The sequence below is a fragment of the Apiospora hydei genome (assembly GCF_038363865.1).
Source record: "Apiospora hydei strain CBS 114990 chromosome Unknown utg000002l_segment0_segment0, whole genome shotgun sequence".
NCBI classification, from domain to species: Eukaryota; Fungi; Ascomycota; class Sordariomycetes; order Amphisphaeriales; family Apiosporaceae; genus Apiospora; species Apiospora hydei.
In genome coordinates, this window is record NW_027117361.1 from 3,097,257 (window position 1) to 3,112,349 (window position 15,093).

General features: G+C 53.6%; 5 protein-coding genes across 5 annotated transcripts; 2 read left to right on the forward strand and 3 right to left on the reverse strand.

Moving 5' to 3' along the window:
- Positions 1-990: 990 nt before the first annotated feature.
- On the forward strand, positions 991-1,639 carry PG997_000990 (uncharacterized protein; the record flags this gene model as incomplete). Its single annotated transcript, XM_066805305.1, has 3 exons — positions 991-1,099; positions 1,207-1,428; positions 1,512-1,639. 3 exons carry the CDS (start codon positions 991-993, stop codon positions 1,637-1,639), a joined length of 459 nt encoding a protein of 152 aa, XP_066675078.1.
- A 538-nt stretch (positions 1,640-2,177) lies between these two features.
- On the reverse strand, positions 2,178-2,543 carry PG997_000991 (mitochondrial 37S ribosomal protein mS37; the record flags this gene model as incomplete). Its single annotated transcript, XM_066805306.1, has 2 exons — positions 2,178-2,341; positions 2,432-2,543. 2 exons carry the CDS (start codon positions 2,541-2,543, stop codon positions 2,178-2,180), a joined length of 276 nt encoding a protein of 91 aa, XP_066675079.1.
- Positions 2,544-3,077: 534 nt separating this feature from the next.
- On the reverse strand, positions 3,078-4,445 carry PG997_000992 (histone chaperone; the record flags this gene model as incomplete). Its single annotated transcript, XM_066805307.1, has 1 exon — positions 3,078-4,445. The coding sequence occupies one exon, from the start codon at positions 4,443-4,445 to the stop codon at positions 3,078-3,080; it is 1,368 nt and encodes a 455-aa protein (XP_066675080.1).
- Positions 4,446-5,293: 848 nt separating this feature from the next.
- PG997_000993 (uncharacterized protein) lies at positions 5,294-5,972 on the forward strand (the record flags this gene model as incomplete). Its single annotated transcript, XM_066805308.1, has 3 exons — positions 5,294-5,665; positions 5,722-5,783; positions 5,837-5,972. 3 exons carry the CDS (start codon positions 5,294-5,296, stop codon positions 5,970-5,972), a joined length of 570 nt encoding a protein of 189 aa, XP_066675081.1.
- A 6,593-nt stretch (positions 5,973-12,565) lies between these two features.
- PG997_000994 (tyrosine-protein phosphatase yvh1 protein) lies at positions 12,566-13,927 on the reverse strand (the record flags this gene model as incomplete). The annotated part of the gene is made up of 2 exons (XM_066805309.1): positions 12,566-13,595; positions 13,881-13,927. 2 exons carry the CDS (start codon positions 13,925-13,927, stop codon positions 12,566-12,568), a joined length of 1,077 nt encoding a protein of 358 aa, XP_066675082.1.
- Positions 13,928-15,093: the final 1,166 nt, after the last annotated feature.

Genomic DNA, 15,093 nt, shown 5'->3' on the forward strand with positions numbered 1-15,093 from the left:
CGCAGTATATGCTCCGGTGTCTGGGAGGCCATGGGTCGATTTCGGCCAACAGACAGTAATGCGAGGTCCAATGATGCAGCGGGCTGGGTATAATCAAGCAGGGAGCCAAAACGAAGAACCCCTTGGCCTTGGGCGGTCAAAGTCTTTCCCATGTTTTCTGCGCCACCAGCCATCCCTGATTTTCCATGCTACTCTCGTACGTTGTTGCACGGTCTGGCGCTAGTTATAAAGCGAAGGCGTCTTCCTGCTGGGGTTTCAATTCGAGCACCTTCTAGCATCTGATTTGCGAGCGCGGAAGCGAGGAGTAGTCAGATTCCCGTGGGCGATTTTTGCGTTGGGTTTGACGGGGGATTTTACGGCGAACGAGAGCCAGAGGAGGCGGATCGTGGGACTGGGTCAAACAAAGTTCTGACCATTACGGAGGGGGTGTGGAAGGTTGCCAAGGGCCAGCTCGATACATTATATAGGAGTGAATTTACACTGCAATTTCATCATGCCTGTCTTTTGGGGTGTTTGGTGGATCTTCGCAGCGTAGGTTCTCAGCGCCGGTGCTGGGTACTTCTTTTCTCGACAGCCAGGGGAAGGGGGGCCAGACCTCGGACATGATTGGTTTTAAACAATACCGGTTGGGGCGGGATTTGTTCCCTCTCGCCATGGAGCACTCTTTCCTCCACTTTCTGCATGAAGAGATCGCAGACGGACGTCCGTCCTCCGCTGTTACCGGATCGGGAACGTCTTGTGGCACGACGTCCGGATCGGCACGAGGCTCCGTTCCATAGCGAGGATAAGGGAAGCCCGAAACCTGGTCTCCGTCCGTCCACTCACACAACATGACACCTGGCGACCTGTGGCTATAAACAAACAGAACTGCAGTCAACGCTTGCCGATCGATTCATTGCCTAACTCTCAATAGCCCCGGTAATCGATTCGGTCTATCCATCTCTCTGTTTATTAGGCAGGATGCGCTTTGGTTCCTCCCTCCCGTCACTGATGGCAGCGGCGTCCCTGCTGGCGTCGCAGGCCGCGGCCAAGCCCGAGCAGATCCGGGCCGTTCAGGAGCCTATATTCCATTACTACCTTCAGGCGTATCCCCAGGATCGTGAGTCGTGTTGGCTTCTCCCTCTTTCCCCTTATTCGTGGGAGAAGGACGAGAGGTGAAGGAAGACTGGGCACAATTTCTGACCTCCGAGGGGCACACACACACAGGCTCCATCCCGGTCATGGGCCCCGAGTCCAGCAGCGAGTACTTCAACATCGCCGGCACCATCCAGAGCACCAACACGAGCCGGTACCTGAGCGTCGGCGACGACTCGACGAGCTACAAGACGCTGACCTTTGCCAACACGACGGGTAGTGGCTCCGGCACCAACGTGTGGGCGCTCGAGGGGGATACCATCATCACGGGGCAGAGCAGTAGCTGGGGACGCCGTGAGATTTCCCCCTTTCCCAGAAGAATCTGCGGATTTTACAATGCTGGTGGAATTGCTAACCAAAGATACTTGGTTTTACAGAACTCAATTTCCTCGTCTGCAAACTGGACGGGAACTTCTGGCAGGTCTACCTCCAGACCGGAAGTGCGACTCCGAGCGGCAAGACGTGCAGTAACTACCAATCGCTGCATCTGCCGTGCCTGTGCTGAACCCGGAAACGAAAGATGGCATCATCATAACTGTCTGCGGATATACGTTTTGTACATGTGCTTGGATTCTTTATACATAATCGTACACAAATAAGCGTTTAGAGGCGACGGTACTTTCAAGTCTGTCGATTTCCCGCTCTCCGAGCTCCAAAACCAGAGTAAACGCCCGGCCTATGCTTCGTTGCCGCCTCCCATTCTCTTTACATTGGTGTACCTCGGATATGCGCATTTCTCAAGTTTTCTTCGTTTTTATCATTTCTGTGCAATTGCCAATCCTGGTGTAGGAGGCCCAAGCGAAGTCGCGAATCCCAGCTGTGCGCAATGTCCAAGCCATGGCAAGTCGCCAAGCCATTCCATTCGCTCTCTTCCGGCGGAGGGCTAGCGGGGAGAACGCTTCGTAGAAGTATGGTCGTTTCCCGCCCCAATGGGAGCTTAAGATAGTCGAGATCTTTCTGTCGCCGCATGCGTATTGCCAGTCGTTCGATTCCTCCACCATTGTGGGCACATCGTCGTTCCTCCTTGTCTGTTTTCTGCCCGTCTACTTCTTCTTGACACCCGCGACCCTGGAGTGGAATCGCGACAAGTGGTAGTTGATCTCGTTGGTCCGCGGCGGCGGCGCCTTGGGCGCATCCATGCAGTTGCGCAGGGCCTGTTCCATCTGGGCGCAGCCGGCGGTGTTGTATCCCGACGAAGCCCAGCAGGCTGTAGTGGTGTTAGCGAAACGTTCCCCCGTAGCCAGGCAAGACACTACCACCCCAGATGGGGAGAGGGGAGGAGCCGTTGACGACGTACCGAGGACGGAGGACATGAGCTGCATGCAGGGCCGCTCGGCCTGCTTGTTGGGGTTCTTGACGCGCAGCACCCGCACGGGCGGCAGACGCATTGGTTTCTGGACGCCCGACATGATGAGGTCCTGGATTTCGCGGGCAATGGGACACACAAGGGACAGGTCGAGGTGTGATGTGGTGGGTGAGGCTATCGCTGCGCAACGCAATTGGGACGACGGACGGGCAGAGCTCAATTAAATTTTTGGGTCTCGGCTTGCCAGGCGCCATCCCGCACCGGCGACATGGCCCGTGCACTCGTCCATGCCCCCCTTTCGCACTCTTTCGTTGGTGTTGACATGAGATACTAAATCTCAGGATACCTTCTATTAGATATATTTTATATAAATGGTTTTTCCATCATCGTCGTCCTTAGTCATACATACAGTATCTACGTAGGCAGTTCCCGTAGCTTCCCCCGTTGTAGGAACCTATATATTTTTCAGACATAGCCTTTGGCGTTGCCCGTTGCCCATGTTCAGCGCTGAAAATCATATACGAACAAAAACGGTATCGTATCGTATGCACGCTCAACAGCATCAACCGCCAGATGAGGAGGCCTTCGATACTTCGCCCCTGTCTCTCTCTTCAAGCCAATAATAACATCGGGTCATTTAAGCCTCATCCCCATCGGCCTCTTCATCCATTTCGTCCCCCTCGGCATCGTCGTCATCATCATCGTCGTCGTCTTCTGAGCTTGCGCCGGATCCGTCACTATCCGCGTCGCTTCCAGGATCGTAGTCCTCCTCCTCCTCATCCTCCTCGTCTTGTAATTGCTGTTCCAGCTTCGCAGCTCTTTCTAGCTCCGTCAAGCCGTCATCCTCTGCATCACCGCCGTTGGCCTCTCCTTCAGCGCCCTTCTTACCGCCCTTTGCGTTCTCCGCAAGCTGCATCTTGGCCTTGCGCTGGTCCGCCATACTCCTATCCTGGAGGCCATGCTTTGCAACGTACTTTTCGTTGATGCCGCCGTAATCTTCCTGGTCAATCATGGCGAACTCCACCTCTTCTGTCGCCTCGGTGTCCCCTCCCTCATTCGTGAAGACCTCCACCACCATATTGAACGTCCGTTGCAAGACGCTTGTGTAGCTGATCGCCGCGATGCGGTCTAGCGGGATGAACATCAGGGGCTTCTTGAAACCCCAGAGGATGCCGTTCTCGAGGAAGAACAAGAAGCCGTCCTTGGAGCCCCGGAACGCCTTCACATGTACTGCCTTCTCTTTCGGCCTGTGCGACTGTTTTACGAGACTGTGGAATTTAGCAGGGTCGGCTGACACGACAGTGACGCCCTTGGAGCCTGCTTGGAGGCACTTGTTGATCGCCCAGTGGAACAGCGTGCTATACGAGTCCGAGACGGCAGCCGCTGCGTCGGCGTTGGGGCCACCGACTACGCCAGGCTTCGGCGCGCCCGCCGAGACCGTGAAGACGAGGGGCTCTATTTCCGAGGGTGTCGAATTCTTGGAGAGGGAAGCGAGGTACGAGTTTTGCGGGAAGAGGACGTAGTTGTGCTGCACCTGCGTCTTCTCGGGGACGGGGATGTAGAAGGCGTACTCGATGTCCTTCCAGGCGTAGATCATGCCGGCGACGGGCGCGGTGGTGTTGGGGAGTCGGGCGTACAGGTGCTGGGCCGTGAAGCACAGGTCAAACTTTTTGCGCTGGGGCACCGAGACTGATATTTCCTTTATTTCGAGCAGGGTCTTCTCGGAGGCGACGTCAGCGCTCGAAGCAGCGCTTGCTGTGCCATTCGAGGCGGCAGCGGCGGCGGCGCCATTTTTGCTGGTGCTGGGCTCGATGTCGACGCGACGCCGCTTGAGAGCCGGTTCTGAGGAGGAAGGGTCGCCAAGCTGCTCGTAGACGTAGTCGGCAATGTTGTTGAACAGTTGCACTTTGGAGGGCTCGTCAGCAGCCTTCTCGATCCCTTTCAGGATGTCAGGTCTGGACTTGAAGACGACACCGAGTTTCTGGGTGTCTAGTCCGCCAGACATGATGGCGGAAGGGGGTCAAGGTACGTGTTGCCCGATGTATTTCGTCATGTAAATAAAGTATGAAGGGGGTATTATTTGGCCCAGAATGGTGTACTTGATAAACAGTTCAGATTAGATCAATGCGTTTCCTGGGCTGGCTTAAAAGCAGCTAATCTTCGAGGTTAATGACTTGGGGGAATATGAAGAAATGAATATAATTCAAGCAAGGCTGCAGAAATGCAGCGACGAGGCGAGTGGTTGCACCTACCGCGCGCCAATGGCCAATGACGGAATTGTTTGGTGGTGCCTGGGGGCCTGGGGCTCCTTATCAGGGGGCCTTTATCTTAGAAGCTTGTAGCTATCCCTCTTAGCTCAATTGACCTTCAGCCTCAGTTTCTGTCGTCACTTACACCTCCGACACAATATATCAGAGCCACGTTCTTGTGGTAAACAAGCATTATTGTGACTGCATGGTGCCCGTTATACAACACACAAACTTCTTTAACCATCAGCATTGCTTTTATTGGACAACTTTTCTCCAAGCTTTCCCTGAAAAACCAATGTCTCGTTGATGCAGTCGGAGTATTGCAGCATCAAGGAAACCACGCTGGTCCCTGACTTTCATGATTGAGCCCACCTAAACCCAGCCCCACCAAAGCTAGCCCAGGGAGTCACGGCTAAGTCCGTCGGGCGTCCTGACATCCTGACATCCAAGGCCAAGTCGTCCTCTTAACGACAGCTTCAACAACCCGAGGGACTTGGGGAAGATAGAGCTACAAGCAGGATTTGAACTCGCCGGCAAATCCGCAAGCCCAATCTTTATCCTCTTCTCAGTCGATTGTTCCTCTGTTACAACTCTGCCCGCAATCATGTCGCTTCCCAATGTCTGGCATCACCGGAAGGTCGCCGACTCATCGGCCAAAGGCTGTGACTTGTGCTACAAACCAACTACAAGTGTCCTGGTCACTCCAGACAAACAAGACCATTTCTACATCTGCACTGCTCATCTAAAGGAGGTTCGTTTCTGTAAGCCCATTGTCGATGAAGCTGCCATCGCTGCCAAGAAGCAGAAGGAGAAAGACGACGAGATCGTTGCTCAGGCCAAGAAGGAGTATGACGAGAAGCAGCGCAAAAAGAAAGAGGCCGAGAAAAGCGACGATAAGGAATCAAAGGATAAGGACAAGGCCAAGGACTCTACATCCGAAGCAGAGAAGAAGGACGACTCTAAACCCAAAGATCAGGTTCGCCAGTCTCCTGCCACGGGAATCCTGAAGAACCCCTGTTGACATTGTAGTAGGACAAGGCCGATGCCGAAAAGGCTTCTCAAGACGAAGAACCGCGCGTTTTCGAGTTGCAAAGGTTGTCCTATTTCGCAAGCCCCCCTCTCTTGGTCTCAGACTGACTCCGTACAGGACATTCTACCAGCAGCGATTGACCAAGAAGCGGCAAGCCGAAGAGCGGAAACGACAGGCTGAGATGTCCCAGCGGAACCGCGAAAGACTCAGTAATCCGTCTTTCTTCCCAGCCGTACCCAAAGATAACATCTAATGTGGATGCCACCGCCGAATACACCCCATATCGGCACCTGCACCATAATGTGCTGCATTCTCAACCAAAAAGCCACACCAAGAACGCGAACTCATAGTGGTTCAAGTTCAGACCACTTAGCCACAGACTTGGCAGTAGTCATCCTCGGAGTGTCACTGTCGCGCCGCTCGGAAGAGCCCAACGCTCGAGCGGAAAGAAGTATGGCGCATGCAACTAGATTGCATCACCAAGCCGCTATCCTCAGTATTTCTAAGGCGTGTGCCTCCGACGGTAATGGTACAACACCTTCTTGTGACTGTGACTGACAGCAATGGCCGCAACATACGAGATGGGCACTTTCACCGCCTGCTGCGTAGGATGACATCTTTACTTGTGCTTCATATGTAGCACTCATGACACATAACAATGACTATTCGAACTCGCATTTCCTTTGGAACACATGGCTTCCATTCAAGGCACAATCTTTTCAGTCTGTAACCGGCCGTCGATTCAAATCACTCAAGTCTGCCTTGCCACAATGAGCCTTACCCGCTTCTACCGCAGCTGGTTCTTACCTAGAAGAGTGAACGTGTGGTTATCTCTACAACATTGATGCTTTCTAGGCGACGACGAATCACAGCCTCTTGGTATCGCTCTAAACTCGGCTGATTGTGTGTGGCAGCTCGACCATGGCCCGAACAGCTGTAGCCAGCTATTCTGCAACTATATTACTATGCACTACAAACATTTACCAATACTGCTCAATACGCCAGGATCTCACCGGCATCATCAACCTCAATGGCGTTCTGACCACACCTCATGTTCTGGCCCCTTCAGCCCGTGGATTTCACGCACTCTAAGAAGACTAGTGCTTATCTCTCGCATAAGCAGAAGCGACCACCACATATTTGACGTTGCCTTGAGCAATCAGACGGGGTCTGTTGGGAATATTAGGCTGGGCCACCAATGGCTGTGCAGGTTTTGGTTGGATATCGCATGCGCGCTCCGCAAAGGCATCGGGTGACAAGGCATCGTCGCTTCTGCAGATCATGGATCAACATTATCGACGCCAGTTTCCCGAGTCGGTCACAATTAAGTGCTGCAAGTATGCGGCAACGGGGTACATTCGTCTCGCAATACGACGTATGTTTGCGGAACATGCCATCTACGGACGATACGGCAGGCCATTTCTCTTCACTCTGCTACAAGCTGTCTGCCTGGCTGTTATTGCCGCGGTTCTTCTTACACACGCACACATAATCTCTCTTCAACACGTCAGCCGAAGACCCATACTTCGCATCTTGCTTGCTAGCTACGGCACTGTCAGCGGCCTATTACCAGATAGGTGTTTAATGCTATGTTATGGAACCCACAGCCTCTCGAACCTCGACAATCCACGCAGCCCTTGAATGATACAATTACCTTAGCCACGGTCATTGGTCATCTCACCCACCATCATACGTGCCTCAAGTACCCTCTGGGTAAGGCATCTTAGAGCCAGACAGATTATGCAGGCTCTGGGGCCCCACTGTTCACCATTGGCTAAGTGGTGGTTTGCACGAAGAAGTCGGCTGCTGCACCTCCTCACAATGCCCTACGAGGACAGGTCTCGGGATATATGGCTCTGCGAGGCATATTTGCGGGGGGCCATATGCGGCCACGGCGCGACCACCTTCCTAGATATAGATACCCCAAAGCACAAAAGAGGAAGAATACTGGGTCTATCTGCAGCCTACCAAGAATTCCGACCACCTACCATCAAGTTTACCAGGATTGAGCAAGTCGAGCGTGCCCCGTACGAGATATGGCGCCTGTGCCAGAGAGACATGCTGGGCCCGGCGGGGAAACGGGTATACTTCAACGGACTCGCATAAGTCCCAACCTCCCTCTCTCCAGGCACTTTTCGGAGTACATGAAACTACCTTGTTCTTTGCCTATGTGTACAATATTTGACACGTCAGACCCCAAGCCATGCATACAGCACACATCATCGTCGAGTCACCTCAGCTGGTTGCCCATCCACCACCACAACATTTCAGGTGACGAGTTTTCTCACGAGAGTTGGTAATCTGGATCCATGACGGCCAAATACTCGGCTCCCCGGGATATATCACCGGTTTCGGCTGCTGATTCCTTGGCCCAATACGCCGGCCAAGATCCTCCTACGGGGCAACCTCAGTATAGGCAAATGCGGGTAATATATAGCTGTCCGACAAGAGACTAGTGCTGATGATAATCAGAATTGGCATCAGTGACAAGCAACAGCTGGCCTCCTTCCTTCGATCACCCCCTGGGGTGTGGCATATCGAACTGAAGCGATTCCCACACCAGCAGACAGCAGACAGCAGGGGTGAAGGGTGGGGGATCGATCCGCCATTACTGTTTTGAGAGGTAATGCCATCTAGTTATGGTGTCTGTCCCATGCTACACGGCTGTTATTGTTATCTACCGGCATGTCTGGGGTTCGGCCATGACGCCCGAGTATCTACGTCCATAAGGTCTTGTGCGACCTGAATGGAGAAGGCGCATGCCCGTTCAGCTTCTCGCTTCCACCTGGCTAGTCCCCTTTCCATCACCGGCCTCTTCTCATCTAGAGGGCTTTGGAAACCCCTTACTGGACAAGAACCGGCTACCAGGGGTCGATGTGCTTATGGGTGTATACCTCCGCGGCCGCCTCTCTTGTGACAACGTTTAAATGTGCCCCTATTCAACTGCTGCACGTGAGCGGCCATATATATACCTAAAATCATGTGCACCCGGCTTGATATTAGGTTGGATTGGATTGGATTACTGTCGTCTACTTCAAGACCGGGCAGTTGATCGACTCCTGCCCCGACCCCGAAAGACTATGCCACGTATCTAACAGCTATCCGGACTTAGACGGACCAGCTCTTCACCCGCAAGTCCCAGAAGTTGGAGTCTCAGTGTGGCTGAGATTACTAGGACAGGATCAATATTTCCACATGAAATCTGCCGATGTGGCTCGCCCCATGTATCATTACGCGTTTCAGCCAGGCGCCTTCTCTCACTCGGGGCTGCGCTGGGCGTCGTCATCATCACCACGAAGCGCTCTGTCAGGGAGCCGACTTTGGAAAGCATACTCCGGTGTAGCGCCGGTGTAGTACCGGCACGGGATATGTACTACTGGCCTCCTCCACCTAGTTATACCGGCCACTTGCCGCCGACACGACCTCGGTGAACAATCGGTGTAAGAATCGGGGAGATCCCTCCCTTTTGGCTTAGTGGCAGGCATGGTTAACCCGCATCCTGGTGCTACAAGTCCCGAGGCCTTCGGAAGTACCGCTGTGAGGGCGGGGGCCAGGCCCCCGGCTCCTTGCTTCGGGGTTCGGATCCCTGCTTGGTAAGGCGGGTGGCAGTACCTGCTTTTAGAAAGTGAAGGATGCTCCCGCAAGATTACTGTGTTTCCGGCATTCGTCAATGGAAACTTCATCTCATGTACTCGGTACTTTGCAGTATACGTGTGTATTCTGATTGGGACCAGACCATTGTGTTCGTTTCTGGTCTGCCGAGGGTTTTTCCTAGACTCACCCTTGACAGACAGGCAGGCAGGCAGGCAAGCAAGCCATCGCCCCTGACTTGCCTACCTTCCCTTGGCCGAACAAGCAAGCAAACACATCGTCCAATTGATTCCACCTGGTGCGCTTATTTTTATGATTTTACTTTTCCGCGGTCGTGCTTGTTTGTCAATGGACTTATTTCAGCCCTCTCAGCCCTTTCTTTCTTTCCTTCTTTGGCTTACCGGGCGTAGACCCCCGACAGTGGCCCCGAGGCCGCCCCCGGCAATCTGCACCTAGATTAGGCATAGCGGCCGAAAAAGGAAACACATCGAATACAAAGGCAGTCTGGCATACGGAGATGTTGCTTTTTTAGCAGCGGGCTCAATTCCGCATTGACGCCTCCTTTCCTTTCTCGTGGTTTGCCACCCAACTGGGCACCAGCGCTCAGCTGGACCGTTTCTCTTGTTTTGCTTCTTTTTCGCCCAGCCCGCGGGATCTGCCTATCTCATTGGACGCCGGCGGCGGCGCCGTCGCCGCCACATGCCGCACATAGAGCAATCACACACGAGAAATCATTTTCGGCCCATCCATCATCCTTGCCTTCCATGTTCTCCTGGGTGAAGCTATGCCTCAAACATGGCATCGGGGCGAAATCAGGGTCCGGACGGTGACACAAACACCGTGGCGGCCCGAGATTTAGAGGAAAAGCGCAATGTTCTGTGCAGTTTGGGCAAGGCCAATGGAGTCTCGGGCAGCCGAGGTGCCAATCCATCTCCCTTAATGTAAATGTCAAAATGACTTTCGCGCTGCCAAGAACAAGTACAAGCATCGTGATTGCAACCCATTTGTCCGCAGGTTTACTCAGGGAGAGCTGATGGAAAGTGCCTCTGACGCAAATGGCGCACCTACACGAGCTTCCTTGGCCTGTCGTTGCCCTGCAACAAACTTGTCCCCCCAAGTTTGTCACTTGCCACGATGCTTCCGAAGGGATAGGTCGCATAGCACAGCACCCATCGACCGGCCTCACCGAGGGACCCGCCCCTTTCCTTTCGGAGGGATGAGTACTCGGAAATGCCATCGACAGTGCATTGTTTCCCGTGGGGCGACAATGACAGCAGTAACTGCGTAATAAGAGCCTCGCACTCTTGAATTACTCCGGTAACAGTGGTTTCCATATATAGCCTCTGCCCTTGTAGATTGCGAAACCATGGATCCCCCCCCGCGCGGGTCCCCCCACGGGCGAAATCCTTCCAGGCCTAACCTAACGTATGCTTAAAAGGGCAAAATCCCACAGGTGGCTAGCAGGCGGCTGGGTAGGGCTGAGTGATGATGCACCTTCCTCTTGGGCGGCTTCCCGGCGTCAATGCGTTAGGTTGGCTGCTGCGGTAATTTGGTCTGGATGCCATACCGCACCCCCAGGGTGAACGGAAATTAAGCCTTGGGCACTTATAGAAAAAAAGGCCATTTGTCGCGAAAGGAGCAACGTTTTGCTGCTCAGCGGTTACAGGAGCAACGTGACGAGTCGTCTTTTGCCCAACTCTCGCCCGTGTCAGTTAAAGCTGCCAAGCTTCCAGGTGCCAGGATAGAAAGAAGGAGCGCTTGCTCTGGCTCATGGCGCCAAGAAGTGGCATATCTCGATGGGGACGGGACCGAGAAGGCCACCGATAAAGAGGGTCTGTCCGTCTGTCTGTCCAGGGGTATTGCTCCAGGAGGAGCTGCCTGGCGAGTCTCTTATTCAAGGTATGCCGGCCAAGAAGCGCGGGGCCTGCGAGACGGATCCTGATTCTGCCGGCAACTGTTGAAGGAGACCCGTCAGTCGCCTGCTGGATGTCGATCCGTCAGCTGTCAATCCGAGATGACTGCTGCTGTACTGCAAAGAGGACCAACACGCATCGCGCATCCCGGTCCCGGGACTCTGCTGCGTTACCGCGGCTGCTGGCGCAGTCACATCGAGGAATGAATATAGTAATAAACCTCGGATGAAGCGTTCTGCAGTGGTCCTACCGGATGGTCCGGTCCCCTGTCCCCAGCCGTGATGGCCAGGCCCTCATACGGTAGACGACACAAGCATTTCTCTTGGCACAAAGGATTCTGACCCCTGCTCGCTTGCCTAGGAACACTTCTGCCACATAGTTCTTCCGAGTTCAGGTTGATACCAGCCCAAAGCGGCAGGGAATTCGTGGGTCCCCTTCATTGCAGTGGAACATCGCATACGACTTAAAGGGGTTAGTGGTGTTTCTCCAGCCATTACTTAAAGCATGTCGTCATGTATTCCAGATGCAAGACGGCCTGATAGTGTGTCTGCTGTCATGCCGGATCCGTTGCCTATGCGAGTCCGAGGCATCAATATTTCCATACTATGGAACCGCTGCAGGCTGGCATGCAGACAGGCTCTGAGTCAGCAAACATCCGTTGATACAGTGGGCTGTCGCTTTGCATACAGCTTTTGAATGCTTGGACAAGACATAGCTATGTCCACGACTGTATAGTAGTAAGTGAGTCAAGCAAGCGTGGACTAGAAATATCAACACTTTCGTGGCCGCTGGCTTCATGTTGTTAGTCCAGCCTCACCGTGGTTTACACCGCAATGGAACACACATGGGACTTTGCGTCCCAGAGAGGCACGGAGCAATCCTTGATCACAAGGTATGCCAGCCACTTTTGATATTGCGGGGGTGTGCGGTCAATTGAAGGATTCCGTGGACCATGGGGAAAGACATAAGCCCTAGCAAAGAGATAACGGCGGAACTATCCGGATGTGGCCTCGTCAGCCGAATATGGAGGCGTCCAGTGCGATAGATAATTGATCACAAGTTGACCAGTCATCAAGAAGATGATCAATGAATCCACCGCGTGAGGTTGGCAGGAAGCGCAAGGCGTGCACATAGCGATGCCGAAGGAATGCATCAATGACATAGGCAACGAGATTACTACCGTCATCAGCGGGGAAGAGGAGCTTGGATCACCGGTCCAACGTCAGCAGTCAACTGTACTGTAGTTCTTTGCAGCCTCTGCCGTCTGCATGTCAGATGGGAGAGGATTCATGCGGGCTGACTGGCTTGGAGGCAGATCACTCTTTTCTATTTATTGCAGCGTTTATAGGTTGCCGCTCCGGGGAGGCATACGGATGGCTGATCCGGCAGAGCGATTAGACTCGTCGACTGCGCTTGGCTTCAGGGAGAACGCCGGACACACCCACTCGCGACAGCTACATCTCAGCCCTTGCCACGCGAAACGACCGACCTGGGCAGTGCATTTGGGGTTGGGACAGTTGAGGCGCCCCTCAAGCGCCCCGTCTTCGAGTGCTGGCCGCATCCACGACAGTGTTTCAACGAAGATGTGCCCACAAGGCACACTCTTCTTCGTCTCATTGCCGGTGCCGTTATGGTCTATGATGAACTTGGAGTTGGCAAGTACGCGGCGGCACATCTTGCATTTCAACTCTTTGTGCTCATCGTTTGATGCTGCCGGCACGGCCGCCGCAGGAGCCTCGTCCTCAAAGCGAATCCACTCAGGCTCAGGGGCCATGTGCGCAGCTCTCGATTCCTCTAACCTTCGCTCATAGAGCCATTTCTGGTAGATGGGGTGACTTTCAACGGCCCCATCGCTGTCGGCAGGGCAGCCCATCTCCCACCACAGCTCCAGCTGCTGCATGAAGCCCGAATTCGGTTCGGCGACGGGCCTTGCTTCCTTGATACCCTTAAGGGCCAGGGCAACCGCGTCTGTTGCTGTCTCTCGCCGTTGAGCGGTCGAAATGGCTGATGCATCGAATTGCTTTCCGCCATAACGATGTGGGTATTTGTAGAGGAGATAAGCTATGGCACAGCTTACCGACCGAGACTTACCCATGGCACAGTGCACAAACACAGAACCAGGGGACGTTTCCGTATCTTGATGCTGGTCACCTGACGTAGACTCGGGCGGATATAGGCCGCGGTCGATGAAGCGTACCGCGGATGAGAAGTGAACGAGCAGGTCTTGATCGTCCATGTCATCCACGTCGATACTCATATGCTGGAACTGTTTGGCCTCCTCGCCCCAGCCCTCAAACGAGTACTTGATGACGGAAAGCACATGGTTGATGTTCTTCCCATGGAGGCCATCGGGTTTCCTCAGGGCAAAGATCCTGCTCATTATCAGTGCCTGCCATCGTTAAGAAGGAGACGGATGGGGTAGTTGAGTATAAAGTATGCAAGGGCTGATGTGTATAGTATAGTGCATAGGTATAAGCATCATCAGCCGATCAGGCGCCAATGATACTCCTGTTGACAACAGAGGCAGATGCCGGGCAACGATGCAGGTGATACGGATGCAGGCATGTTGCAGCTACTACAATCGCATGGCCGGGAAGTGTGCATGAGAATGGAATAGGACGGATGGCTCGATCAAAAGCCAATGCAGAATTGCTTACCCTCCAACATAGAGATTGTCCTTGCCGGGTATTCTGTCGAGCGCCATGGCGGTTGGTGACTGCAAGGTTGAAGAAAGGTCAGTACATATGTGCCTAGCTCCGAAATCGATGCTGACTAGAAGAAATGCAAGTCGTCTCCTTTCTAGGCAGGTGTCAATGTACGATAGATCAATGACCCATTCGATAGTACCAAGGGCGCTTGACAACCATGGTGAGAATCAACGGCGTCAACCAACTTGATTCGCCGTTGCCTGCGGCGGTAATTCGATGCCGAATCACCAACCGCTTCGATCCAGGCAGACGCTCTCTCTCTCTCAGCTTTCTTTGGGCAAAAGTACAGGTTGCTTGCTTACCTTATGCAAATGTCGTAGAGAGCCAAGTAAGCGAGCCTTACTATGTCAGTCGCGGTTTTCCGGTTATTGGGGGTGTTTTTCTTCCTGCCTCCAAATTGATCCTTCAATTCGATGACTTGCCGAAGTGGGTACGTACCTACCTGGGAGTAGGAGAGGAGTAGCCTTAACCTTCCGCTTTCCTTACCCCTCGTCAATCATAGCGGGGCAGCTGGAACGAGAAGTTTTGGTGGTGCTCAAGGGACCTTAGGGACCCAGGCAGGGTAAGTACATGTAGGTAAGGTAAGCAGTAAGGTAGGGCTGAATCATGTGATGAACCAAAACATTAGTCCGATTGCAGACGGCGGCTGGAAAGCTCCTTGCGTGAACAAAGTACAAGCAAGCATCAATCAATCAATTTGATCAGTGTATCCTCGCCAAACGCCGTACATTGGCTTGCCTTTGGTGACCTGCTGCAGCGTGCGCTGATATCAGATAGCCTGATCGAGGAACTGCATCAGCAAACGGAGGAAATGCAAGCAAGGCGTGAATCATCATTCAATTACTCACCTTGTCACCCTGGCACCCTGGCACCCTGTCACCATCTCTCTCTCTCGATGCCTTGCTTGCGCTGGCTGAGCTAATGCAGCCCGCAAGCAAGCAAAGGCAGCCCTGGAGGTCGGTTGAACAAAGCAAGGGCTGATTTTAGGCCGAAGGTGGGGGCCGAATCTAGATCTCCCACATGTCGGTCGGGCGTGCTGTCGGCCGCCGGCGACTCTCGGGTGTGTCGGCTTGGCTGCTTTCATTGCCTACTTCTATACAGACTGCTTATCTTACCTTACCCTGGAGTTGTTTGCCTCCTTTCAGGGTAAATACACACACAT